Genomic DNA, 27,578 nt, shown 5'->3' on the forward strand with positions numbered 1-27,578 from the left:
AACTGTAATGTAACTACACTTATACTGGGTATAGCTGAAATGTAAATATGGTTATATTGTATATAGCTGTAATGTAACTATGCTTATACTGTGTATAGCACAAATGTAACTATGGTTATATTGTGTATAGCTGAAATCCAACAATGGTTATACTGGGTATAGCTGTAACGTAACTATGGTTATAATGTGTACAGCTGTAATGTAACTACAGTTATACAGTATATAGCTGTAATGTAACTATAGGGATATTGTGTATACCTGTAATGTAACTATGGTTATACTGTGTATAACTGTAATGAAACTATGGTTATATGGTGTATACCTGTAATGTAATTACGGTTATATTGTGTAGAGCTGTAATGTAATGATTGTTATACTGTGTATAGCTGAAATGTAACTACGGTTATATTGTGTATAGCTCTAATGTAACTACAGTTCTACTGTGTACAGTTGTAATGTAACTACAGTTATACTGTGTACAGCTGTAATGTAACTACAGTTCTACTGTGTACAGTTGAAATGTAACTATGGTTATACTGTGTATAGCTGTAATGTAACTACGGTTATACTATGTACAGCTGTAACGTAAATAAGGTTATATTGTGTAAAGCTGAAATGTAACTATGGTTATACTGTGTACTGCTGTAATGTAATTATGGGTATATTGTGTACAGAAGAAATGTAACTATGGTTATACTGTGTACAGCTGCAATGCAACAACGGTTATACTGTGTATAGCTGAAATGTAACTATGGTTATAATGTGTAAAGCTGAAATGTAACTATGGTTATACTGTGTACAGCTGCAATGCAACAACGGTTATACTGTGTATAGCTGAAATGTAACTATGGTTATAATGTGTATAGCTGTAATGTAACTATGGTTATATTGTGTACAGCTGTAATGTAAATACGGTTATACTGTGTACAACTGTAATGTAACTATGGTTATATTGTGTACAGCTGTAATGTAAATACAGTTATACTGTGTAGAACTGTAATGTAACTATGGTTATACTGTGTATAGCTGAAATGTAACTATGGTTATACTGTGTACAGCTGTAATGTAATTATGATTATACTATGTATAGCTGAAATGTAACTATGGTTATACTGTGTAAAACTGAAATGTAACTATGGTTAGACTGTGTACAGCTGTAATGTAAATATGGTTATAGTGTATACAGCTGTACTGTAACTATGGTTATACTGTGTATAGCTGAAATGTAACTATGGTTCTCCTGTGTATAGCCGTAATGTAACTATGGTTATACTGTGTGTAGCTGTAATGTAACTATGGTTATACTGTGTACAGCTGAAATGTAACTATGGTTATATTGTGTATAGCTGTAATATAACTACGGTTATACTGTGTACAGCTGTAATGTAACTATGGTTATACTGTGTAAAGCTGAAATGTAACTATGGTTATATTGTGTATAGCTGTAATGTAACTGTGGTAATACTGTGTATAGAGGAAATGTAACTATGGTTATATTGTGTATACATGTAATGTAACTATGGTTATACTGCGTATAGCTGTAATGTAATTACAGTTATACAGTATATAGCTGTAATGTAACTATGGGGATATTGTGTATACCTGAAATGTAACTATGGTTATACTGTGTATAACTGTAATGAAACTATGGTTATATGGTGTATACCTGTAATGTAACTACAGTTATATTGTGTAGAGCTGTAATGTAATGATTGTTATACTGTGTATAGCTGAAATGTAACTATGGTTATATTGTGTATAGCTGAAATATACCGATAGTTATACTGTGTATAGCTTGAACATAACTATGGTTATGCTGCGTACAGCTGTAATGTAAATACGATTATACTGTGTATAGTTGAAATGTAACAACGGTTATACTGTGTATATCTCTAACGTAACTATGGTTATATTGTATAAAGCTGTAATGTAATAACAGTTATACTGTGTACAGCTGTAATGTAACTATGAGCGTACCGTGAATAGCTGTAATTTAACTACGGTTGTACTGTGTATGGCTGCAATGTGACTATGATCATATTATGTATAGCTGTAACGTAACTACGGTTATACTGTGTATAGCTGAAATGTCACTACGGTTATATTGTGAATAGCTTTAATGTAACTATGGTTATACTGTGTACAGCTGTAATGTAATTATGGTTATACTGTGTATCGCTGTAATGTAACTATGGTTATACTGTGTACAGCAGTAATGTAAATGCGGTTATAATGTGTAGAGCTGTGATGTAACTACGGTTATACTGTGAACAGCTGAAATGTAACTATGGTTGTACTGTGTATAGCGGAAATGTAACTATGGTTATATTGTGTATAGCTGTAATGTAACTATGGTTATGCTGTGTACAGCTGTAATGTAATTACGGTTATACTGTTTATCACTGTAATGTAACTATGGCAATACTACGTATAGCTGTATTGTAACTATGGTTAAACTGTGTACAGTTGTAATGTATCTACAGTTATACTGTGTACAGCTGAAATGTAACTATGGTTATACTGTGTAAGGCTGAAATGTAACTATGGTTATACTATGTACAGCTGTAACGTAAATAAGGTTATATCGTGTAAAGCTGAAATGTAACTATGGTTATACTGTGTACTGCTGTAATGTAACTATGATTATACTGTGTACAGAAGAAATGTAACTATGGTTATACTTGGTATAGCTGAAATGTAACTACGGTTATACTGTGTACTGCAGAAATGTAACTATGGTTATATTGTGTATAGCTGTAATGTAACTATAGTTACATTGCATACAGCTGTAATGTAACTATGGTTATACTGTGTACAGCTATAATGTAACTATGGTTATACTGTGTATAGCTGTAAAAGAAATATGGATTAGTGGTGCTGGAAGAGCACAGCAGTTCAGGCAGCATCCAAGGAGCTTTGATTTTGCTGCTCCTTGGATGCTGCCTGAACTGCTGTGCTCTTCCAGCACCACTAATCCAGAATCTGGTTTCCAGCATCTGCAGTTATTGTTTTTACCTCATAAAATAAATATGATTATACTGTGTATAGCTGAAATGTAACTACGGTTATACTGTGTATGGCTGTAATTTAACTATAGTTATACTGTGTATAGCTGTAATGTAACTATGGTTATACTGTGTATAGCTGTAATGTAACTATGGTTATATTGTGTATAGCTGAAATGTAACTATGGTTATATTGTGTATAGCTGAAATGTAACTACGGTTGTACTGTGTATAGCTGTAATGTAACTGTGGTTATATTGTGTATAGCTGTAATGTAACTATGGTTATACTGTGTATAGCTGAAATGTAACTATGGTTATATTGTGTATAGCTGAAATGTAACTATGGTTATACTGTGTATAGCTGAAATGTAACTACGGTTATACTGTGTATAGCTGTAATGTAACTGTGGTTATATTGTGTATAGCTGTAATGTAACTATGGTTATACTGTGTATAGCTGAAATGTAACTACAGTTATACTGTGTATAGCTGTAATGTAACTGTGGTTATATTGTGTATAGCTGTAATGTAACTATGGTTATACTGTGTATAGCTGTAATGTAACTATGGTTATATTGTGTATAGCTGAAATGTAACTACAGTTATACTGTGTATAGCTGTAATGTAACTGTGGTTATATTGTGTATAGCTGTAATGTAACTATGGTTATACTGTGTATAGCTGTAAAATAAATACGGTTATACTGTGTATAGCTGTAATGTAACTGTGGTTATATTGTGTATAGCTGAAATGTAACTACGGTTATAATGTGTATAGCTGTAATGTATCTATGGTTATCCTGTGTAAAGTTGTAATGTAACTACGGTTATAGTGTGAATAGCTGTAATGTAACTATGGTTGTACTGTGTATAGCGGAAATGTAACTATGGTTATATTGTGTATAGCTGTAATGTAACTATGGTTATGCTGTGTACAGCTGTAATGTAATTACGGTTATACTGTTTATCACTGTAATGTAACTATGGCAATACTACGTATAGCTGTATTGTAACTATGGTTAAACTGTGTACAGTTGTAATGTATCTACAGTTATACTGTGTACAGCTGAAATGTAACTATGGTTATACTGTGTAAGGCTGAAATGTAACTATGGTTATACTATGTACAGCTGTAACGTAAATAAGGTTATATCGTGTAAAGCTGAAATGTAACTATGGTTATACTGTGTACTGCTGTAATGTAACTATGATTATACTGTGTACAGAAGAAATGTAACTATGGTTATACTTGGTATAGCTGAAATGTAACTACGGTTATACTGTGTACTGCAGAAATGTAACTATGGTTATATTGTGTATAGCTGTAATGTAACTATAGTTACATTGCATACAGCTGTAATGTAACTATGGTTATACTGTGTACAGCTATAATGTAACTATGGTTATACTGTGTATAGCTGTAAAAGAAATATGGATTAGTGGTGCTGGAAGAGCACAGCAGTTCAGGCAGCATCCAAGGAGCTTTGATTTTGCTGCTCCTTGGATGCTGCCTGAACTGCTGTGCTCTTCCAGCACCACTAATCCAGAATCTGGTTTCCAGCATCTGCAGTTATTGTTTTTACCTCATAAAATAAATATGATTATACTGTGTATAGCTGAAATGTAACTACGGTTATACTGTGTATGGCTGTAATTTAACTATAGTTATACTGTGTATAGCTGTAATGTAACTATGGTTATACTGTGTATAGCTGTAATGTAACTATGGTTATATTGTGTATAGCTGAAATGTAACTATGGTTATATTGTGTATAGCTGAAATGTAACTACGGTTGTACTGTGTATAGCTGTAATGTAACTGTGGTTATATTGTGTATAGCTGTAATGTAACTATGGTTATACTGTGTATAGCTGAAATGTAACTATGGTTATATTGTGTATAGCTGAAATGTAACTATGGTTATACTGTGTATAGCTGAAATGTAACTACGGTTATACTGTGTATAGCTGTAATGTAACTGTGGTTATATTGTGTATAGCTGTAATGTAACTATGGTTATACTGTGTATAGCTGTAATGTAACTATGGTTATATTGTGTATAGCTGAAATGTAACTACAGTTATACTGTGTATAGCTGTAATGTAACTGTGGTTATATTGTGTATAGCTGTAATGTAACTATGGTTATACTGTGTATAGCTGTAATGTAACTATGGTTATATTGTGTATAGCTGAAATGTAACTACAGTTATACTGTGTATAGCTGTAATGTAACTGTGGTTATATTGTGTATAGCTGTAATGTAACTATGGTTATACTGTGTATAGCTGTAAAATAAATACGGTTATACTGTGTATAGCTGTAATGTAACTGTGGTTATATTGTGTATAGCTGAAATGTAACTACGGTTATAATGTGTATAGCTGTAATGTATCTATGGTTATCCTGTGTAAAGTTGTAATGTAACTACGGTTATAGTGTGAATAGCTGTAATGTAACTATGGTTGTACTGTGTATAGCTGCAAAGTAACTATGATCATATTATGTATAGCTGTAATGTAACTACGCTTATATTGTGTACAGCTGAAATGTCACTACGGTTACATTGTGTACAGCTGTAACGTAAATAAGGTTATATTGTGTATAGCTATAATGTAACTACGGTTATATCGTGTAAAGCTGAAATGTAACTATGGTTATACTGTGTATAGCTGTAATGTAACTGTGGTTATACTGTGTATAGCTGTAATATTACGATGTTTATACTTTGTACAGCTGTAATGTAACTATGGTTATACGGTTTACAGAAGAAATGTAACCATGGTTATATTGTGTACAGCTGTAATGTAACTATGGTTATACTGTGTACAGCTGTAATGTAACTACGGTTATATTGTGTATAACTGTAATGTAAATATGGTTATATTGAGTATATCTGTAATGTAACTATGATAATACTGTGTGTAACAGAAATGTAACTATGGTTATATTGTGTATAGCTGTAATGTAACTATGGTTCTCCTGTGTATAGCTGTAATGTAACTATAGTTATATTGTGTATAACTGTAATGTAACTATGGTTATACTGTGTACAGCTGTAATGTAACTATAGTTATATTGTGTATAACTGTAATGTAACTATGATTATACTGTGTACAGCTGTAATGTAACTATAGTTATATGTGTATAGCTGAAATGTAACAATGGTTATGCTGTGTATAACTCTAACGTAACTATGGTTATGCTGTGTATAGCTATAAAATAAATATGGTTATACTGTGTATCGCTGTAATGTAACTATGGTTATACTGTGTAAAGTTGTACTGTATCTACAGTTATATTTTCATAGCTGAAATGTAACTATGGTTATACTATGTATAGCTGTATTGTAACTATGATTATACTATGTAAAGTTGTAATGTAACTACAGTTATACTGTGTATAGCTGTAATGTAACTACGGTTATACTGTGAACAGCTGAAATGTAACTATGGTTATACTGTGTATAGCTGAAATGTAACAATGGTTATATGGTGTATAGCTGTATTGTAACTATGATTATATTGTATAAAGCTGTAATGTAATAACAGTTATACTGTGTACAGCTGTAATGTAACTATGAGTGTACCGTGAATAGCTGTAATTTAACTACGGTTGTACTGTGTATAGCTGCAATGTGACTATGGTCATATTATGTATAGCTGTAATGTAACTACGGTTATACTGTGTACAGCCGAAATGTCACTACGGTTATATTGTGTATAGCTTTACTGTAACTATGGTTATACTGTGTACAGCAGTAATGTAAATACGGTTATACTGTGTATAGCTGAAATGTAACTATGGTTATACTGTGTACAGCTGAAATGTAACTATGGTTATATTGTGTATAGCTGTAATGTAACTATGGTTATATTGTGTACAGCTGAAATGTAACTATGGTTATACTGTGTATTGCTGCAATGTAACTATGGTTGTACTGTGTTCAGCTGTAATGTAACTATGGATGTACCGTGTATAGCTGTAATGTAACTATGTTTATACTGTGTACAGTTGTAATGTAACTACGGTTATACTGTAGATAGCTGAAATGTAACATATGGTTAATTGGGTATAGCTGTAATGTAACTATGGTTAAACTGTGTAAGGCTGAAATGTAACTATGGTTATACGGTGTATAGCTGTAATGTAACTACAGTTATACTGTGTAAAACTGAAATGTAACTATAGTTATATTGTGTATAGCTCTAATGTAACTACAGTTATAATGTGTACAGCTGTAATGTAACTGTGGTTGTACTTTGTAAAGCTGAAATGTAACTATGGTTATATTATGTATAGCTGTAATGTAACTATGGTGATACTTTGTACAATTGTAATATAACCAAGGTTGTACTGTGTATAGCTGAATGTCACTACGGTTATATTGTGTATAGGTATAATGTAACTATGGTTATACTGTGTCCAGCTGTAATGTAACTGGGGTTATACTGTGTATAGCTCTAATGTAATTATGGTTATACTGTGTCCAGCTGTAATGTAACTATGGTTATATTCTGAATAGCTGTAATGTAATCATGGTTTTACTGTGTGTAGCTGTAATGTAACTACAGTTATACTGTGTACAACTGTAATGTAACTATGGTTATACTGTGTACAACTGTAATGTAACTATAGTTATACTGTGTGTAGCTGTAATGTAACTACGGTTATACTGTGTGTAGCTGTATTGTAACTATGGTTATACTGTGTACAGCTGTAATGTAACTATGGCTATAATGTGTACAGGTGTAATGTAAATATGGTTATACTGTGTACAGCTGTAAGGTAATGTTTCTTTCTTCCTTTCTCTATTCTGGCTAAGGATCATGCCCAGGTACCTTTGTGCCTCAGATGGTGATATAAGTGGTGACTTATAACGTTTTCAATTCAATTCAATTCAATGCCATCTACAAACTTTGAAATGGCTTCCCTGTATCCCAAATCTAGATCATTACTTTATATCAGAAAAAGGAAGGGTCTCACTTCCAGCCCCCAGGGTCCTCCATACAAACTTTTCTCCAGTTTGATACATATCCATCAACCATTACTCCCTGACACCTATCATTCAGTCATTTTATATCCTGATTGACAATCCAGCTACCGCCTCTTGGTATCCAAGTGTTACCGTCACTGAATTCCCCCACTATCAACATCCTAGGGGTTATCATTGACACCACACAAACACAGCGGCTACAAGAGCAGGTCAGAGGTCAGGAATACCACGACGAGTAACTCACCTCCTCAAAACCTGTACAAAGCCTAGAAGGTACAAGTCAGGAGTGTGATGGAATACTCCCCATTTGCCTGGATGGGTGCAGCTCCAAATACACTCAAGAAGCTTGACACCATCCACAAAGCAGCCCACTTGATTGTCACCACACCCACAAGCACCCACTCCCTCCACTACCCATGCTCAGCAGCAGCAGTGTGTACTATCCACAAGATGCACTGCAGAAATTCACCAAAGATCCTCCGACAGCAACTTCCAAACCCACAACCACTTCCATCTAGAAGGACAAGAGCAGTAGATATATGGGAACACCTCCACCTTCAAGTTCCCCTCCAAGCCACTCACCATCCCAATTTGGAAATATATTGCTGTTCCTTCACTGTCACTGGGTCAAAATCCTGGAAGTCCTTCCCTAAGGACATTGTGGGTCAACCTACAGCAGGTGGATTGCAGCGGTTCAAGAAGGCACTTACTCCCACCTTCTTGAGGGGCAATAAATGCTGGCCTAGTCAGCGAAGCCCCCATCCCACAAAATTAATAAAAAAAGGTCCCTTTAATTCCATGGCCCATAACTTTTCTCACAAGTCTGTTCTGTTGCAGTGCCTCAAATGCCTTCTGGAAATCCATGTACACCACATCAACAGTGTTACCCTCATCGTCCCTCCCTGTTACCTCTTCAAACACCCAGCATGTTGGTTAAAGATCATTTCCTCTTCAGAAATTCACGCTAACTCTTCCAAATCAACCCACCTTTTCCATGTGACTACTGATTCTATCCTGAATAATTGTTTCTAGAAGTATCCCCACCATTGAAATTAAACAGATTGTCTGTAATTACCGAGTTTAGGAGCAGAATTGGGTCTTTCGGTCCATCAGGTTTGCTCTGCCATTTGGTCATGGTTGGTATGTTTCTCAGCCACATTCTCCTGCCTTCTCCCCGTAACCTTTAAACCCCTTCCTGATAGACTCATACAGCACAGACGCAGACCCTTCAGTCCAAATCAACCATGCTGACCAGCTTTCCCAATCTAGTGCTACCTGCCTGCGTTTGGCCCATATCCCTCTAAACCCTTCCTGTTCATTTCCAAATGATCTACCATCTTCTCTGGCACTTCATTCCACAAATGAACCACCATTTGTGTGAAAATATTGCTCCTCAGGTCCCTTTCTCCTCTCATCTTAGAACTATGACCTGTGAAGAGACCTTTGCTATTCACCTTATCTGCGCCCCTCACGGTTTTACAAACCTCGATAAGGTCATCCCTCAACATCCTATGCACCAGTGAAAAAGTTCCAGTCTATCCTTATAACTCAAACCCTTGAGTGCTGGTAACATCCTTATGAATCCTCTCCAGTTTAATACTATTCTTTCACTCAAATGTTGAAGATGAAGATTAGAGGGTCTCCATCCAGCCCAAAACTCCCATGGAGTTCTGAGACAGTCATCCTTCATGGGTGTGCCAACTAGTAAGAAAAGCATACAAAGCCAACAGTGTGGAAAGATGCCATTCAGCCCATTGAATCCACACCTATCCTCCAAAGAGCATTCCACTCAGACCTAACCCATCCCTGTAACCCTGCATTGTCCATAGCCAATCCACCCTAATCTGGACATCTTTGGACTGTGGGACAAAACCAGAGCACTTGGAGGAAACCCATACAGACACAGGGAGAATGTGCAAACACCACACAGTCGCCTGAGGGTGAAATCGAACCCGGGTGCCTGGTGCTGTGAGGCAGCAGTGCTAACCACTGAGCCTCCCCAAATGGAAATGGACTGAGAATTTGAGAAAACTGCCAACTCTGAACAGACCCTGGTGAGAAACTACATGCTAAGTAAGCACTTTTGAGGAGAGAGTGATTTTGGATTCTACCACTTTAAGGAGAAAGTGAGGACTGCAGATGCTGGAGATCAGAGCTGAAAATGTGTTGCTGGAAAAGCGCAGCAGGTCAGGCAGCATCCAAGGAGCAGGAGAATCGACGTTTCGGGCATGAGCCCTTCTTCAGGAATGAGGAGAGTGTGCCAAGCAGGCTAAGATAAAAGGTAGGGAGGAGGGACTTGGGGGAGGGGCGTTGGAAATGCGATAGGTGGAAGGAGGTCAAAGTGAGGGTGATAGGCCAGAGTGGGGGTGGGCGCGGAGAGGTCAGGAAGAAGATTGCAGGTTAGGAAGGTGGTGCTGAGTTCGAGGGTTGGGATTGAGAAAAGGTGGGGGGAGGGGAAATGAGGAAACTGGAGAAATCTGAGTCCATCCCTTGTGGTTGGAGGGTTCCTAGGCGGAAGATGAGGCGCTCTTCCTCCAGCCATCGTGTTGCTATGGTCTGGTGATGGAGGAGTCCAAGGACCTGCATGTCCTTGGTGGAGTGGGAGGGGGAGTTGAAGTGTTGAGCTACGGGGTGGTTGGGTTGGTTGGTCCAGGTGTCCCAGAGGTGTTCTCTGAAACGTTCCGCAAGTAGGCGGCCTGTCTCCCCAATATAGAGGAGGCCACAGTGGGTGCAGCAGATGCAGTAAATGATGTGTGTGGAGGTGCAGGTGAATTTGTGGCGGATATGGAAGTATCCCTTGGGGCCTTGGAGGGAAGTAATGGGGGAGGTGTGGGCGCAAGTTTTGCATTTCTTGCGGTTGCAGAGGAAGGTGCCGGGAGTGGAGGTTGGGTTGGTGGGGGGTGTGGACCTAACAAGGGAGTCACGGAGGGAGTGGTCTTTTCGGAACGATGATAGGGGAGGGGAGGAAAATATATCCCTGGTGGTGGGGTCCGTTTGGAGGTGGCGGAAATGACGACGGATGATATGATGTATATGGAGGTTGGTGGGGTGGTAGGTGAGGTAAAAACAATGACTGCAGATGCTGGACACCAGATTCTGGATTAGTGGTGCTGGAAGAGCACAGCAGTTCAGGCAGCGTCCAAGGAGCTTCAAAATCGACATTTTGGGCAAAAGCCCTTCATCAGGAATAAAGGCAGTGAGCCTGAAGTGTGGAGAGATAAACTGGAGGAGGGTGGGGGTGGGGGGAAAGTAGCATAGAGTACAATAGGTGAGTGGGGGAGGGGATGAAGGTGATAGGTCAGGGAGGAGAGGGTGGAGTGGATAGGTGGAAAAGGAGATGGGCAGGTAGGACAAGTCTGGACAAGTCATGGGGACAGTTACTGAGCTGGAAGTTTGGAACTAGGGTGAGGTGAGGGAACGGGAAATGAGGAAACTGTTGAAGTCCACATTGATGCCCTGGGGTTGAAGTGTTCCGAGGCGGAAGATGAGGCGTTCTTCCTCCAGTCGTCTGGTGGTGAGGGAGCAGCGGTGAAGGAGGCCCAGGACCTCCATGTCCTCGGCAGAGTGGGAGGGGGAGTTGAAATGTTGGGCCACGGGGCGGTTTGGTTGATTGGTGTGGGTGTCCCGGAGATGTTCCCTAAAGCGCTCTGCTAGGAGGCGCCCAGTCTCCCCAATGTAGAGGAGACCACATCGGGAAAACGGATACAATAAATGATATTAGTGGATGTGCAGGTGAAACCTTGATGGATGTGGAAGGCTCCTTTAGGGCCTTGGATAGAGCTGAGGGAGGAGGTGTGGGCACAGGTTTTGCAATTCCTGCGGTGGCAGGGGAAGGTGCCAGGAAGGGAGGGTGGGTTGTAGCGGGGTGTGGACCTGACCAGGTAGTCATGGAGGGAACGGTCTTTGCGGAAGGCGGAAAGGGGTGGGGAGGGAAATATATCCCTGGTGGTGGGGTCTTTTTGGAGGTGGCGGAAATGTCGGTGGATGATTTGGTTTATGCAAAGGTTGGTAGGGTGGTAGGTGAGGACCAGTGGGGTTCTGTCCTGGTGGCGATTGGAGGGACGGGGCTCAAGGGCGGAGGAGCGGGAAGTGGAGGAGATGCAGTGGAGAGCATCGTCGATCACGTCTGGGGGGAAATTGCGGTCTTTGAAGAAGGAGGCCATCTGGGTTGTTCGGTATTGGAACTGGTCCTCCTGGGAGCAGATGTGGCGGAGATGAAGGAATTGGGAAAATGGGATGACATTTTTACAGGGGACAGGGTGGGAGGAGGTGTAGTCTAGGCTGCTGTGGGAGTCGATCGGTTTATAGTAAATGTCCGTGTTGATTCGGTCGCACGAGATAGAAATGGAGAAGTCTAGGAAGGGGAGGGAGGAGTCTGAGATGGTCCAGGTAAATTTGGGTTCGGGAGGAAGGTGTTGGCCTCTACCACTTTAACTCTGGTGGGGGAAAGGCAGGGTGAGGGGAGTGTTATTACTCATTGTTGTCAGGCTGGGGGTAGAGACTCATGTGCTGTAGAGCACAGGGAGGTTATTCACACCTTCACTGCACAGATGACACCCAAGAGTGAGTATGCACGGCTGATCGACCTGGTGAGGTGCCACCTGCACCCTCCTGCTCATCGCATTCCACTGTCACCAGCTGCAAAGTTCCGTTTGACTCTCTCCCCCGACACAGTGGCACCTCTGCAAGGCCCCTCCATCACTTTGCCTGTGATAAAGTCTACATGGGCAAAGACCTGTGGGCTATTCCTCTGTGATGTACGGTGTCCCTCCCTCCCATCTCCAACACTCCTGCTAATAGACCTACAAATTCACCCGTTCACATTTAAAAACAAAATTAAAAACTTCACAATTGTGTGAGTGGGAGTAATCAGCCCCTGTGTTTTTAGAGTCGTGTATCTTTAGATGTTTTCAAATGTTCATTCACAGGACGACTGCTGCCCCAATCTTTCCGCCTTCCCCCTTTTTTTCCGGCCTGAAGGGATTGGCTGCTTTCGGCAGGAGTCCATCTTAGTGGCTGCACTTTGACCCTAATGTATGGAATACAAAGGAATGGACAGAATGATCTGGATTTCCGATGTCAAGGCCGGCAGCTCAAGTGGGAACACTTGTGGACTCAGCGGTTGGAAGGAGAGGAAGGACAGGGATTGGGCTTGGCCTGTTGACGCTGGAGATGGATCCTAGGTATCCAGGTGACATCCAGGCTGGGCTGGCAAGAAGGCCGGTTCATCCCAATTGTCTTCAAAACTCCTAAATCTTCTCCATCTCACCAGCCCCCACCTCCCCTCTCCATCTTTCTTGTCACTTCCATGGCAACCCATGCCTGCACACTCCTTGCATCATCTCAATACCAACTCATGCCCACTGCTCTGCCCTCTACTGCCACCTCCATAGCCACTCTTCCAGAATCCATCATGGGCATGCCTCAGGAACCAATGGAAATGAAAGAAAATAAACTTTTAATCGTTTACTACAACTATCACTCGTTCACACTGCAATAAAAACCCTACAATTCATGAAACACATTCAAAGCTTTGAAATGTCAAGTGGCTAATCTCCTACAAACACAAATCCCTTTTTTTTACAAGAAGATTATACTGTGGCAATTGAATTCCTGCAGGGTGTACAAGAGGTTTTTGTTTAAGACCAATACGTTGAGGAACCAACTCAGGAATTATCCTGGAATTGGTACTTTGGAATGAGAAGCATTTTTAATTAATTTAGGAAGGAGTGACCATAAAATAATTGAATTTTTCATTGAGATGGAAAGTGGAGTAGACCAATCTGAAACTAGGGTCCTGTATCTAAACAAAGGAAACTTTGAAGATATGAGTTGGCCACGTTAAATTGAGTAACTTAATTAAAAAGTGTGATGGTGAATTGGAACAATATCCCATCAAAGGAAGGAAGGCCAGCATTAAATCCAACGAGTCATCATATAAAGTTCTGAGAAAAAGCAGCAAACCTGAAGATTGGGAGCAGCATAGTATTCAACAATAGAGGAGCAAGAAATTGATTAGAAGAGGAAAAGTAGACTATTTTCAAGAAACTTTCAAGAAACATAAAAGCTAAATGCAAAAGCTTCTATAAAAGAAAAAGATTGGTAAGGATGAATGTGTGCCCCTTACAATCTGAAATGGCAGCATTAACAATGGAGAACAAACAATGGAGATCAAGAAATGGCAGAACAATTAAACAACTACTTTAGTTTTATCTACACAGAAGATGATACAAATAACTGGGGATCCAAATATCCAGTAGGAATGAGGAATGGAAGGAAATTTGTATTCCTTTTTCAACAAAAGTGTTGCAGAAATTAACAGGACTGAAAACCTCCAGTGCCCGATAATCTCCATCTGAGGAGATTAAAGAAGATGATCGTGTAAATTATTGGAAGCCATGGTTATCCCCTTCCCCAATTCTGAAGATTCTGGATCAGCCCAGGTCGATTGGAAAGTGGCAAGTATGACCTATTTAAAAATTGAGGTGATGTGGAGGTGCTGATGACAGACTGGGGTGGACAAAGTCAGAAGTCACATGACACCAGGTTACAGCCCAATAGCTTTATTTCAAATAACAAACTTTCGGAATGCTGCTCCTTCATCAGGTAACCTGGCAGAGGAGCAATGCTCTTAAAGGTTGTGATTTCAAATAAACCTGTTGGACTGTAACCTGGTGTTGTGTGACTTCTAACTTTAAAAAATTGAGGGAGAGAGGAATCAGGAAATTACAGGCCAGGTATCCAAATGTCGGTAGTAGGAAAAATACGGGAGTCTGTTATGAAGGCTGTGATAATGACATAACAGGACTAGATAAATGCAACATGGGCTTATGAAAGGGAAATCATGTTATGATTAGATTAGATTAGATTATTTACAGTGTGGCAACAGGCCCTTCGGCCCAACAAGTTCACACTGACCCTCCGAGGAGCAACCCACCCAGACCCATTCCCCTACATTTAACCCTTCACCTAACAGCTAAAGCCTATGCTAGGGGGTTGATTATCTTCTATTCAGCCAATGAGAAGCGACAGATGCGTGAGCAGCAACGCTTGCTCGAGACGCATCTGAAAGTTGCTGAAAAGACATCCTTTGACAGGCTCTCGCTGGTTAAACTGCAGAGGATCACAGCACTTCAGTCTACGCTGAACTCCATGCTCACATGGACAGCTAAGAGGCAGCTGCCATTTGCGAGTCAAAAGCTGTTTGAGATGGGGATAAGCCGGGCAAGTACTTAGCGCATCTTGCCAGGAAAAGGAGTGTCCCTCCCTAAGCTATTACCTCGATCAGGGAGTACACTGGAAATTTAACCCATGTTTCTAAAAGGATTAATGCAGTATTTTGGAAATTTTAGTGTGAACTCTTCCAGTCTGAAAGTTGTGAGAATAGGCGGGTTAGGATGGAGTATTCTTTTGAGAATTTGCACTTTCTGGGAGTGTTCCCTGAACAAGAGTCTCTTCTCAACGCCCCATTGTCAGGGCAAGAGGTGCAGGAGGCTGTGAGGCAGCTCCACAATGGGAAGGCACTGGGTCCTGATGGGCTCCCCAGTGAGTTCTATGAGGAAATTATAAGTATATTGTCAGGGCCGATGCTTAGTTATGTTTAATGACTCACATAGTTGTGGCCTCCTCGGGAAAGCCCCAGAGGACTGTGCTTCTTGTAGGCCCATCTCACTTCTGAATGCCAACTTCAAAATCCTATCCAAGGCTCTGGCATTAAGGCTTGAAACTGTACTGACCTCCATCATTAAGGAGGACCAGACTGGGTTCACAAAAGGTCGCAGATCGACAGATAATGTCAGGAGATTACTTAACTTGATCCAAGTATGTCACCAGCGATTGGTACAGGAATTGGTGATCTCCTTAGATATGGAAAAGGCATTTGACAGGATCGAGTGGCCATATCGTTGTCACACTTGGAAGCAGTTTGGATTGGGTGAGGCCTTCATCAGATGGGGAGAGGTTTTTTATAGTGATCCTCCTGACGCGGTTCTCACCAATGGCATACAGTCAAGCAATTTCAATGTTTGTAGGGGCAGTCGACTGGGCTGTCCCTTGTCGCCACTGCTTTTCACATCGGTGATCAAACTGCTTCAAGCAGCAATATGTTGGGATCCCAACATAGCTGCTCCAGAAATGGGGACGAAGTCACATAAGATCGCACTGTATGAAGATGATGTTCTTGCCTTCTTATCAAACCCAAGAGTCTCAGTGCCACACCTGATACAATGCATCAATCTATTTGGTGGTTTCTCAGGTTATAAGGTCCATTATGTGAAATCAGAGGACATGCCCATGGGTGGTCTCCTGAGAGTGCCTGATCCTGAGGGTGGATCTCTATTTCCCTTTATATGGTCGCAGGAGGGCTTTCTCTACTTACATATATGTATAACTCCTGTTCTTGATCGGCTATTTAAAACCAATTTTGCCCATTTATTCGACAGAACCAAGCAGGACCTTCAGAGATGGGAGGAACTTCCAATCTCCTGGTTAGGTCAGATAGCCCTCATTAAAATGAACATTCGGCCCCACCTATTGTAAGCAAATATTTAGAAGACTGACTGGCTAGTTTAGTTCTTTTATCTGGTATTGCAAGTGGCCCCTAATTAAACTGACTAAACTGCAGTTACCTTACAGGCTGGGAGGAGAAGATCTCCCAGATATCAAAAACTATCAGTTAAGCTCGTTGCTATTTTACGTGAATGACCCGCAGTCTTTGGTGGAACATCAAAGCATCTCAGGCGAGACGCCCCCTTTCTAGCGTGCTGTTCTTAGACAAAGTGAGAACAGTTAAGGAATACTGCCATAGCGCAATAATCATCAATACTGTCAAGGCGTGGAGGGCAATGAGTCAGAGTAAGGGCAATACTGCCAAAACATCATTTTTGACACCCATAGATGGTATGCCAAGCTTTCAGCCAGGGATGATGGACTCTGGGTTTAAACTGTGGGCAGCTAGGGGCATGTCTTGCCTGGGTGATTTATTCAAAGGGGACATACTGATGTTTTTGAACCATTTGGCTCAGAAATATGAATTGCTCACTAGCGACCTCTTTTGTTTATTTCAAATTAGAAACTTCATACAAAAAGAGACCACACTTCTAACTGATCCTTATAGTCCGACATGGAGAAGAGGGTGTTGAGCACTGAGGGTAGACTTTCTGTTAGTAATGTCTATCACCTATTGGGAGAAGGTCCCTCAGATGAGACCGAATGGCTCTGTGAGGTTTGGGAGAGGGAGTTGGATGTTGATATATCTTATGAAATATGGGAGGATATCTGGGAAAATGTAAGAAGGATCTCGATTTGCAACAGGACCCTCACCTTGCAGTTGAAGATTCTCCACAGGATCCACCTGGCCCCAGACCGCCTCGCTAAATTTAAAGCGGGAGCTTCTACAACGTGCCCTAAATGTAAAGTGAGCATGGGCAGAGATTGATAGATTCTTGTTTTCTCGGGGAATTAAGGGCTACGGGGAGAATGCGGGTAAGTGGAGTTGAAGTGCCCAGCAGCCATGATCGAATGGCGGAGTGGACTCGATGGGCCGAATGGCCTTACTTCCACTCCTATGTCTTATGGTCTTATGGGCATGCTTACTTGTTGTCTTTAGTCCTGCCACAGACTGCGGGCATTCTGGAGCATTGTGGTCGGCGAAATAGAGAAGGTTTTGGGAACAGAGGTGGACATGGATCAGTATCTCCTCTTTTTCTTGGCTTTAGTTAATTCACTTTCATTAGATGCACACAAAAAAACAGGCTTTTCAGTGTCCTCACTTTTTGTGACCGAAAGAACATTCTATTAGGCTTGGTGTTGGAAAAACCCCTGGGGCTGGCAGACTGGCGTAAGCTAGTAATGGAGCACATCCCCTTGGACTTTCTTATGAGTATGGTGCACCATAAAACTGAGAATTTCTATATGACGTAGCGGCCCTTTTTGGACTACCTGGGTACAGATTTGTCCGCCATACTAAAAAGAGCCTTTATATAACCATGGCAATTCGATGTAATGAATCTGGTATCCAGAGGGGAGGAACTACAAACATATGAATATGTATAAATTGAGGTGCTCAATGGCCGAGGGCTATTGCTTTGTTTCATAGAGCTGTGCTAACATCATTATTATTATTGTTATGATTTCCCTTTCTTTTAGTTAGTTATTAATTACTTATCTATATAATTAATGGATTTCTTTTCCATTGGCTTGAATTGTTTGGTTTTCTATTTGTTGTAATAGTCAACTTTTTTTCCCATTTCTTTCAAATAAAAAAATATATTTTAAGAAAAAACTTCTGACAAGGTTGGACAGATTGGGTGCAGGAATTGATGTTTCCTCTGTTGCAGGGGGCGGGGAGGGGTTAGTCTAGAAGGGGAGGGTCAGAGTTTCGGGACTGGGATGAAGAGAAACTTCCTCATTTAGAAGGCAGTGAACCTATGGAATCTTCTACCACTTGAGGCATTGAAAACTGGGTCACTGAATAATATTTAAGAAAAAAATAGATTTCTAGAAGCTGGATGTATCAATTGGGTACAGGAAGGGAACTTCAAAACGTTTCTGAGAGAGGGGATCGGCCATGATTAGTCTGAATGGTGCAGGAGGATCAATGGGTCAAATGGCCTCATCTGCTCCTATTTTCTATTTTCTATATTTCTTTTCAGACGTCCCATTGAATGACCTCTTTAAACAGGCAAGCAATGAACTCAGAACACTGACGAGACAAACTCAGCTAAGTATTCATAACAATTATCAACACAAGGGCCTCTACTAAAATTTCGAGGAGCAAGTGAGGACTGCAGATGCAGGAGATCAGAGCTGAAAATGTGTTGCTGGAAAAGCGCAGCAGGTCAGGCAGCATCCAAGGAACAGGAGAATCGACATTTCGGGCATAAGCGATTCTCCTGTTCCTTGGATGCTGCCTGACCTGCTGCGCTTTTCCAGCAACACATTTTCACCTCTACTAAAACTGCACAGATGGTAAAGTTTTTTTTGACCTACATCAGATGGCCTGTCAATCAAAGGAACCTGACAGAGGATTTTCTTTTATTTAGACTCTTACTAACAGCTTATGTCTTTAAACTTTAAATAAAACCAGATCATGAGAAATATAAAGGAATAATTTCTTCACACTTAAGGAGTAGTGAAAATCTTTTGGACGCTTTCCCTCAAAATAGGAATACTTTGGCAAGTAACTCCCTCCTGACTCCTCAAAGCCTGTTCACCATCTGCAAGGTACAAGTCAGGAGTGTGATGGAATACTCCCCATGTGCCTAGATGGGTGCAACTCCAACAACACTCAAGAAGCTTGACACTATCCAGGACAAAGCTGCCCATTTGATTAGTAACACATCCACAAACATCCACTCCCTCCACCACCGACACTCAGTAGCAGCTATGTACAAGATATACTGCAGAAATTCACCAAAGATTCTCAGACAACACCTTCCAAACCCACAGCCACTTCCATCTAGAAGGACAAGGACAGCAAATACATGGGAACACCACCCCCTGCAAGTTCCCCTCCAAACCACTCATCATCCTGACTTGGAAATGTATCGCTGTTCCTTCACTGTTGCTGGGTCAAAGTCCCCCTCCCGAAGGGTATTGTGGGTCAACGCACAGCAGGTGATCTGTAATAGTTCAAGAAGGCAGCTCACCCCCACCTTCTCAAGGGGCAACTAGGGAGGGGCAATAAATGCTGACCAGCCAGCCATGCTCACATCCCACAAATAAATAAGAAAAAAAAATTATTCCAACTCTGGGAGTCAAGTGAAAATGTAAAAACGGAAACTGACTGACTTTTGTTGGCTAGGAATATTCAGGTATTTGAAACCAAGGAAAGGAGATACAGCCAATGTGTCGATGATCCTTGATCTAAATGAATACTGAAGCAGGTTTGAAGGGCTGAATGGCCTCCTCTAGATCCTTTAAAGTACAATAGCTCTATCTCTTTTGGGTAAAGCTTATTATGTTACTTCCTGTCCAGGTCTCCTGCACATGCTGAGACTCAATAGAGTCCTACTGAGTCATTGGTATAGCCTCAGGTATTTATTCACCCCTCCTCACCGTTGGGGTCTTGCTGTATTGGTAGAGAGCCTTGGTGAGACCATACCAAGGAGTCCTGCATAGAGTTTTGGTGCCTTTACCTCAACATGGATGTGTTTATCATTGAGACAGCACAACAAAGGTTCACCAGCCTCATCCCTGGAATGATGTAACTGTTGAATGTGGAGAGACTGGCGAAGACTGAGCCTGTGCTGTCCAGGGTTTAGAAGAATGAGAGGTGACCTTCTTCACCCAGAGGGTGGTGACGCTGTGGAATTCCCTGCCCAGTGAGGCAGTTGAGGCTTCCCGTTGAATGTTCTTAAGGGAACGATATATAGATTTTTGAACGGTAAAGGAATTAAGGGTTATGGTGAGAGGGCAGGGAAGTGGAGCTGAGTCCGTGAGAAAGATCAGAGCAGGCTCAAAGGGCCAGATGGCCTACTCCTGCTCGCTAGTTTCACCCCTGACTCATGCCCCTAACCTACACATCCCTGAACACGATGGACAATTTAGCATGATCAATTCATCCTAACCTGCACATCTTTGGATGGTGGGAGGAAACCAGAGCACCCGGAGGAAACCCGCATTGACGCAGCGAGAACATGCAAACTCCACACAGACAGTTGCCCGAGGCTGGAATCGAACCTGGGTCCCAGGCGCTATGAGGCAGCAAGGCTAACCACCGAGCACTGTGCTGCCCCTATAGGAAGGAGGTGTACCTTATTTGGGGAAGGAGGGGATCTAGAACTGGGGCACATGCCAAGAATGAAAGCTAAGTCATTTACAAAGGACATGAGGCAGAATATCGTCACTCACAGGGAGCCCAAAGGGCTGTAGAAACTCAGACATTGAGTATACTGAAGACAGTGATCTGAGATCTCTGGACATTAAACGCTTCAAGGGACATGGTATGGAGGTGGCGGTGTTGGACCAGGGTGGACAAAGTCAGAAGTCACACAACGCCAAGTTATAGTCCAACAGGTTTATTTGAAATCACAAGCTTTCAGAGTGTTGCCCAATCATCAGGTGAAACACAATAATCACAGACGGTAGAGTTTGTGAAGGTGCTAAGGAGCTTTGGGGAGTTGCTGTGGTGCCTCTTGTAGATGGTACGCACAAAGCCAGAAGACGTTCCTGTCTCAGAGTGCTGCCTGACCAATTACCTACAGGAACCTTTGTTGTGTATCAAGGTGTTGGGGACAGCGACCTGTGGTAAAGGCCTGCCACCCATACACAATCACACCAACCCCTGACCCATGCTATCATCTCTAACTCCTTGAGAAATTGCTCTATTCACTTTAGGGATGGGAGCATCTCTGGCAGAGCCTATTTATTCCCCATCTCCAATCCTCCTTCAGCAGTGAGCTCCAAAAACAGAGTGGCTTGCTGGGACATGGAAGGAGCAAGTTATGAGTCATCTGCAGTGCTGTGGCTCTGGAGACGGGCTAAGGGTGCAGTGATTTATTCGCTAAATGAGGACAGGTGGGGCTTTAACAATGATTCAGTGGCTGCATGGTAATTATTATTGAGACTAGCATTTTATTTCAAATTTGAGAATTGAAATTGAATTCCACCTGCCCGGTGCCTTTATTTTGAAGGGAATGGCTTACAAAAATAGGCAGGGTTTGTTTAAACTGTACGGGGCTGCAGTCAGACTGCAGCTGGAATACTGTGAATCATTCTGGGTCACTCATGTGAGGAAAGATAGACTGGCACTGAAGGCTGCAGTTCTGTAACACATTAAACCGCTGTTGGTGTGTTTCATTCATTGTCGGACTCAGAGTGTTGTGGGCAATGTTGGCACTGTGCCCGGTGTGAGATTTACAAGCTGACTGTGCGGAGTCCACGTGGCACTCTTGATAGTGAGCAGCTCATTATGAAGGATGTTGAGTCAATTGAATTGACGTGGGATTGGAGTCACATACAAAGTAGTAGTGAGGCAGTGGAGTTTTTTTTTAAAACTTCTTTCACGGGGGCATAGTTGCCGAGCGTCTGTTATCTCCACAAGCACACCCCCTAACACCCCTTGGGGCTAAATGGCTTTTCAAAGTCAAGACTCAGTCACAACGCTGTGGGTCTGCAGTCATAAGGATGAGTGAATTTCTTGCCCGTATGGGGCAGCCGTGAGGCACAAGGGCTTTTGCAGCAACTGATGAGTTTTGTCATCACTTACGAAAACCAGCTTTTAATTCTTACTATAACTGAGTTTAATTTCTCCAGATTTCCAAGGTGGAATCTGAACCTACATCCCCAGAATAATAGCCTGGGCCTCTAGATTAACATCACCATGACGCCACTATCGCTTCTTAACAACAAGCATGGGAATTTTTTTGGCCCACTTTTACTCGTTCCAATTATTTTTTTCATTCCATTTCCAAATCTCTCAAACTGCTCCAGTGGGATTTGGATGCTTAGTGCATTTTGCAACCACGGACATTGCCACCTCTGTATCTCATTAAAACTGTACAGCCTGTGGTCACAGACGATGTGCCTCATTGTTGGCAGCAGCTTGATTCTCTCGCAGAAAGCAAAGGTCAAAACTTAATCCAGAAGCCAAACCCTTGAACTCTAAAGGCCATACAGCAGGCAGAGTCGCTCTTACATCAATAACCAACTTAAGATAGTCAACCAAGCTTGTCAAATCACTCAATTACACTCACTAAAAGCTACAGATATCCATCTGCCGGAAACCATTCTCTGAAAACAACACAAATATGTTCAAGATTAGATTAGATTCCCCACAGTGCGGAAACAGGCCCTTCGGCCCAACAAGTCCACCCCAACCCTCTGAAGAGCAACCCACCCAGACCCATTATCTTGCACTACGGGCAATTTAGCATGGCCAATTCACATAACCTGCACATCTTTGGATTGTGGGAGGAAACCCACACAGACACGGGGAGAATGTGCAAACACCACACAGACTGTTGCCCAAGGCTGGAAGCGAACCTGGGACCCTAGTGCTGTGAGGCAGCAGGACTAACCACTGAGCCACCTTGTCACATCTTCATGTATTACCCACAAGCTCAGGAGCCTATAGTTCCTCCATAGCAATATTTAGGCCAATCAGATTTGGTCAATCATCTCCTGTAGTATAAATCACTGTGATTGTTTGGAAATTGGGGCAGTCTTGCATGAGTATCCTGATGACGAACTGCGACACATCGCTTTTCACCGATGGTCGAAAGCTTTGTTACAGTGGCCACCCAACTCCGACACAATCAGCAAAGGAAAAGCCAGATACAATCACCAGGGCAGAGGAAGTGGGTACTCACCTCGATCAGGAAGTCGCCCATCCGCAGACCCGCCCTCCATGCCACTCCTCCTTCATCCACTGACTCAAGGTACTGAAGAGCGGGGAAGGCTGGCGTTGGGGTGAACTCCTCGATCGGTGTCTGGGCTGGAAGGACATGAAAACCAAACTCAGTCCCACTGGGAAACCTCCATTACCCCACAGCATCGCGGGAGGGACAGAAAAGGATCTGCTCAGTCCTGGCACTTTAGCCAAGTCCAGCTGTGGAATCGAGCACCTCCCAATCGGACATTTGGTGAAAATGAAAACACATACTGTACATGGAAGAAAAGACATACATAGACACCACCCACTCCATCAGCCACTGTATCTCCTGGCCTGGAGGTCACAGAGTTTTCTAGTTACATCGTGATGTGTTCTTACTTTTGCTACTTCCTTTTCTGTTAGTCTTTAGCTCAGCAAAATAGTACAGAATCTTTTGTGTTTTAGCTTTCATTACTCCCAGAATAGGTACATCGTGAGGTTAATTACAGAATCGAGCTCTCTGTACAATGTCCCGCATCAAATACTCTCAGGACAGGGACAGCATAAGGTTTGATACAGTGTAAAGCTCTCTCTACGCTGTTCCAATCAAACACACCCAGGATAGGGACAGCGTAGGATCAGATACAGAGTAAAGCTCTTTCTACATTGCCCCCCATCAAACACTCCCAGGACAGGGACAGTACGGGGTTAGATACAGAGTAAATCTTTCTCTACACTGTCCCCAGGGTAGGGACAGCATGGGGTTAGATACTGAGTAAAGATCTCTCTACACTGTTCCCATTAAACACACCCAGGACAGGGACAGCTTGGGGTCAGCTACAGAGTAAAGCTCTCTCTACATTGCCCCCCATCAAACACTCCCAGAACAGAGACAGCGCGGGGTTAGATACAGAGTAAAGCTTCCTCTACTCTTTTAAACTGCAAGTAAAGCTTCCTCTACATTGTTCTCATCAAACACACCCAGGAGAAGAACAAGAAGGGTTTTGTTCAGCCATTCTTGGGAAGTGAGCATCACTCACTGGGCCAGCATTCATTCTTGTCCTTGAGAAAGTGTTAGATACAGAAAAGGTCCACATGATCCTCATCAACCTCTCTTCAGGAACGGGGATGGCACAATTGGATCAGGAGTAGAACAACCCTGTCACAAAACGTGTGTGTGAACCCCATATTCAGAAATGCTCCTGGTGTCATCATCCCAGCTCCCTATTCTCCCCAGCAGCAATGTGGACCTGAACATTCTCAAACTGAGGTGACTTTCGGAATTAAGGAAGGATGTGCTCATCGGTGGCCTCTGATGGGGGTTACACAGCAGTTCCCTTGGTCTGCACGTTTGTCCTTTCACTCGTGCAGCCAGTGGCATGAACGAATGCAAAAACATTGAGTAACCTGAGACTCCAGGGATACGTGGATTAGGGTGGATTAGCCAAGCTAAATCACGTCATAGTGTCCAGGGAGGTGCAGTAAGGGGTGGATTAGCCAAGCTAAATCACTCCATAGTGTCCAGGGAGGTGCAGGAAGGGGTGGATTAGCCAAGCTAAATCACTCCATAGTGTCCAGGGAGGTGCAGGTTAAGGTGGATTGGCAATGCTAAATCTGAGTGTCCAGGGATGTGCAGGTTAGGCTGGAGTGGCCATGCTAAATTGCCCGTAGTGTCCAGGGATGTACAGGTTAGGGTGGATTGGCCATGCTAAATTGTCCCATTGTGTCCTGGGATGTTCAGGTTAGGGTGGATTGGCCATGCTAAATTGTCCCATTGTGTTCTGGGATGTTCAGGTTAGGGTGGATTGGCCATGCTAAATTGCCCATAGTGTTCAGGGATGTTCAGGTTAGGGTGGATTGGCCATGCTAAATTGCCCATAGTGTTCAGGGATGTTCAGGTTAGGGCGGATTGGCCATGCTAAATTGTCCCATTGTGTCCTGGGATGTTCAGGTTAGGGTGGATTGGCCATGCTAAATTGTCCCATTGTGTCCTGGGATGTTCAGGTTAGGGTGGATTGGCCATGCTAAATTGCCCATAGTGTTCAGGGATGTTCAGGTTAGGGCGGATTGGCCATGCTAAATTGCCCATAGTGTTCAGGGATGTGCAGGTTAGGGCCGATTGGCCATGCTAAATTGCCCATAGTGTTCAGGGATGTGCAGGTTAGGGTGGATTGGCTGTGCTAAATTGCCCCGTAGTGTCCAGGGATGTGCAAGTTGATGGATTGGCCGTGGGAAAGGCAGGGTTACAAGGAATGGATGGGTCAGATTGAGTGTGGGTGGGGGATGCTCTCCAGAGAGTCAACGTGGACACAACATGCCGAATGGCCTGCTTCCACACATGTTGTTCAGAAAGCCACATGAATCTATTCTCATCACAAACATAAACTGAAAATCACCTCACTGCACGCACTCTCAATAATGTCATCGCCGGAACATGAGACAGGCCCTCGATAGGACAGATGCAAGAACGCCAAATCTAATCATCTAAACAGTTGGCTAGGCAACGTTGTGAGCTAGCATTGCGTGCAGTTCTGGAATCCACATTATAGGAGGGATGTTGATAGCTCTGGGGAGGGTAGAGAAGGAGTTTTACAAGGATGTCACCTGGGCTGGAGAGTTTCAGTTTTGAAGAGAGAGATTGAAAAAACTGGGGTTGCTTTCCTTGGAGCAATTTATGAGGGGTACAGATAGGGTAGACATGAAGAAACATTGCCCCTTGGTGGACGGTTCATTGCCAAGGTTGCAGGATTGAAGGCCAGGGCAGAAGGTTTTGAGACGACGTGAACAAAAAACATGGGTGATGGGGAATCTGGAGCTCACTGCCTGTAACGGTGGGAAAGGTAGAAACCCTCAATAAATTGAGGAGGATTTAAACGTGCATTTGACAAGACACACAAGGCCAAGGACCAAGTGCTGGGAAATGGGATTGGAATAGTTAGGTGTTTGTTTTAACTCTGGAGAAAGTGAGGACTGCAGATGCTGGAGATCAGTGTTGAGAGAGTGGCGCTGGAAAAAGCACAGCAGGTCAGGCAGCGTCCGAGGAGCAGGAGAGTCGATGTTTCGGACACAAGCCCTTCACCAGATGGGCCAAAGGGCCTTATTCTGAGCTGTAGACCTCTCTGATTCTCACAATTTATACAGCGTGGAAACAAGGTGCTGATTGGTTGGCGAGTGGATTCCGACATGTCAAGACATTGCCATGGAGAGCGCGGCAGGGGGCCCAGCTTTTGTTCAAATTCATGAAAAGGCAAGGCTGCTCTGATTGGTGGAGATGCGCGATGGGGTAACGTCTGGGATTCGTGGGCCCTGCTAAGTGCCAGACGAAAGGTTTTGACTTCCCCAGCACGGTTGTGGTTCTGTGATCCCCAGCCACTGTTTACATTCTCAGCGCACACGGGCAACATTACGGTCACTCACACATCACCCACCGCAGACACCCTGCCATAGAAATGCCAGCTTAGCCAGTCACCAGCCGTGGCCTTAACCAGACTCCTGGCTGGCCCCAATTTCAACCGAACGTGAGACCACATGACACAGCAGCAGAAGTGGGCCATTCGGCCCATCACTTCGCCATTCACTGAAATCGCAGCTGGTCTAATAACCCGCATTTTCCCCATGACCTGTCCCCAGAATTCCGCTGAATTCTTCCCTAGATATCCCACAAATCCTTCCCGTGGAATTAGCATTGGTGCCAGAGGGAAGGGGGTGATACTGGCATGGGTTGCTAGTTCCCAAGTGCTCTACCCTACCCCCACTTGGAAGACGCCCAGACCAATGCCACATGAAGCAGGTTCCCTGTGTAGTTGACCTTCCTTCGGCGTTTGCCCATTCCTTAGCCCCTCCCCAGTGATATTGTCCAGAGCTCCGTGAGTGCACTAAGCCTCTAAGGAGGGGTACAGCTGCATTGGAGGCAGCTCAGAGAGAGTTCACTCGGCGTCATTTTCTGGGACGAAGGGCTTTGGTCTTATGATTAGATTAGATTTGATTCTATACAGTGTGGAAACAGGCCCACCAAGTCCACACCAACCCTCCGAAGAGTATCCCACCCAGCCCCATTTCCTCTGACTGATGCACCTAACACTATGGGCAATTTAACACGGCCACTTCACCTGGCCTGCACATCATTGAACCATGGGAGGAAACCTAGAGCATCCGGACGAAACCCATGTAGACACAGGAGAATATGCAAACTCCAAACAGACAGTCGCCCCGAGGCTGGGATCGAACCTGGGTCCCCAGTGCTATGAGGCAGCAGTGCTAACC

General features: G+C 42.9%; 1 protein-coding gene across 4 annotated transcripts in view; it reads right to left on the reverse strand.

Annotated features, from left to right (window-relative positions):
* The window catches only part of LOC140489334 (SH3 and multiple ankyrin repeat domains protein 1-like), a 431,419-nt gene that overhangs the window by 57,230 nt on the left and 346,611 nt on the right, over positions 1-27,578 (reverse strand). For all 4 annotated transcript variants that reach the window (XM_072588776.1, XM_072588774.1, XM_072588775.1 and 1 more), the window contains one exon: positions 23,314-23,438. In XM_072588776.1, the coding sequence (XP_072444877.1) occupies positions 23,314-23,438 (125 nt within the window). The remainder of the gene's footprint in view (positions 1-23,313; positions 23,439-27,578) is intronic.

This window comes from Chiloscyllium punctatum, chromosome 18 (genome assembly GCF_047496795.1).
Source record: "Chiloscyllium punctatum isolate Juve2018m chromosome 18, sChiPun1.3, whole genome shotgun sequence".
NCBI classification, from domain to species: domain Eukaryota; kingdom Metazoa; phylum Chordata; class Chondrichthyes; order Orectolobiformes; family Hemiscylliidae; genus Chiloscyllium; species Chiloscyllium punctatum.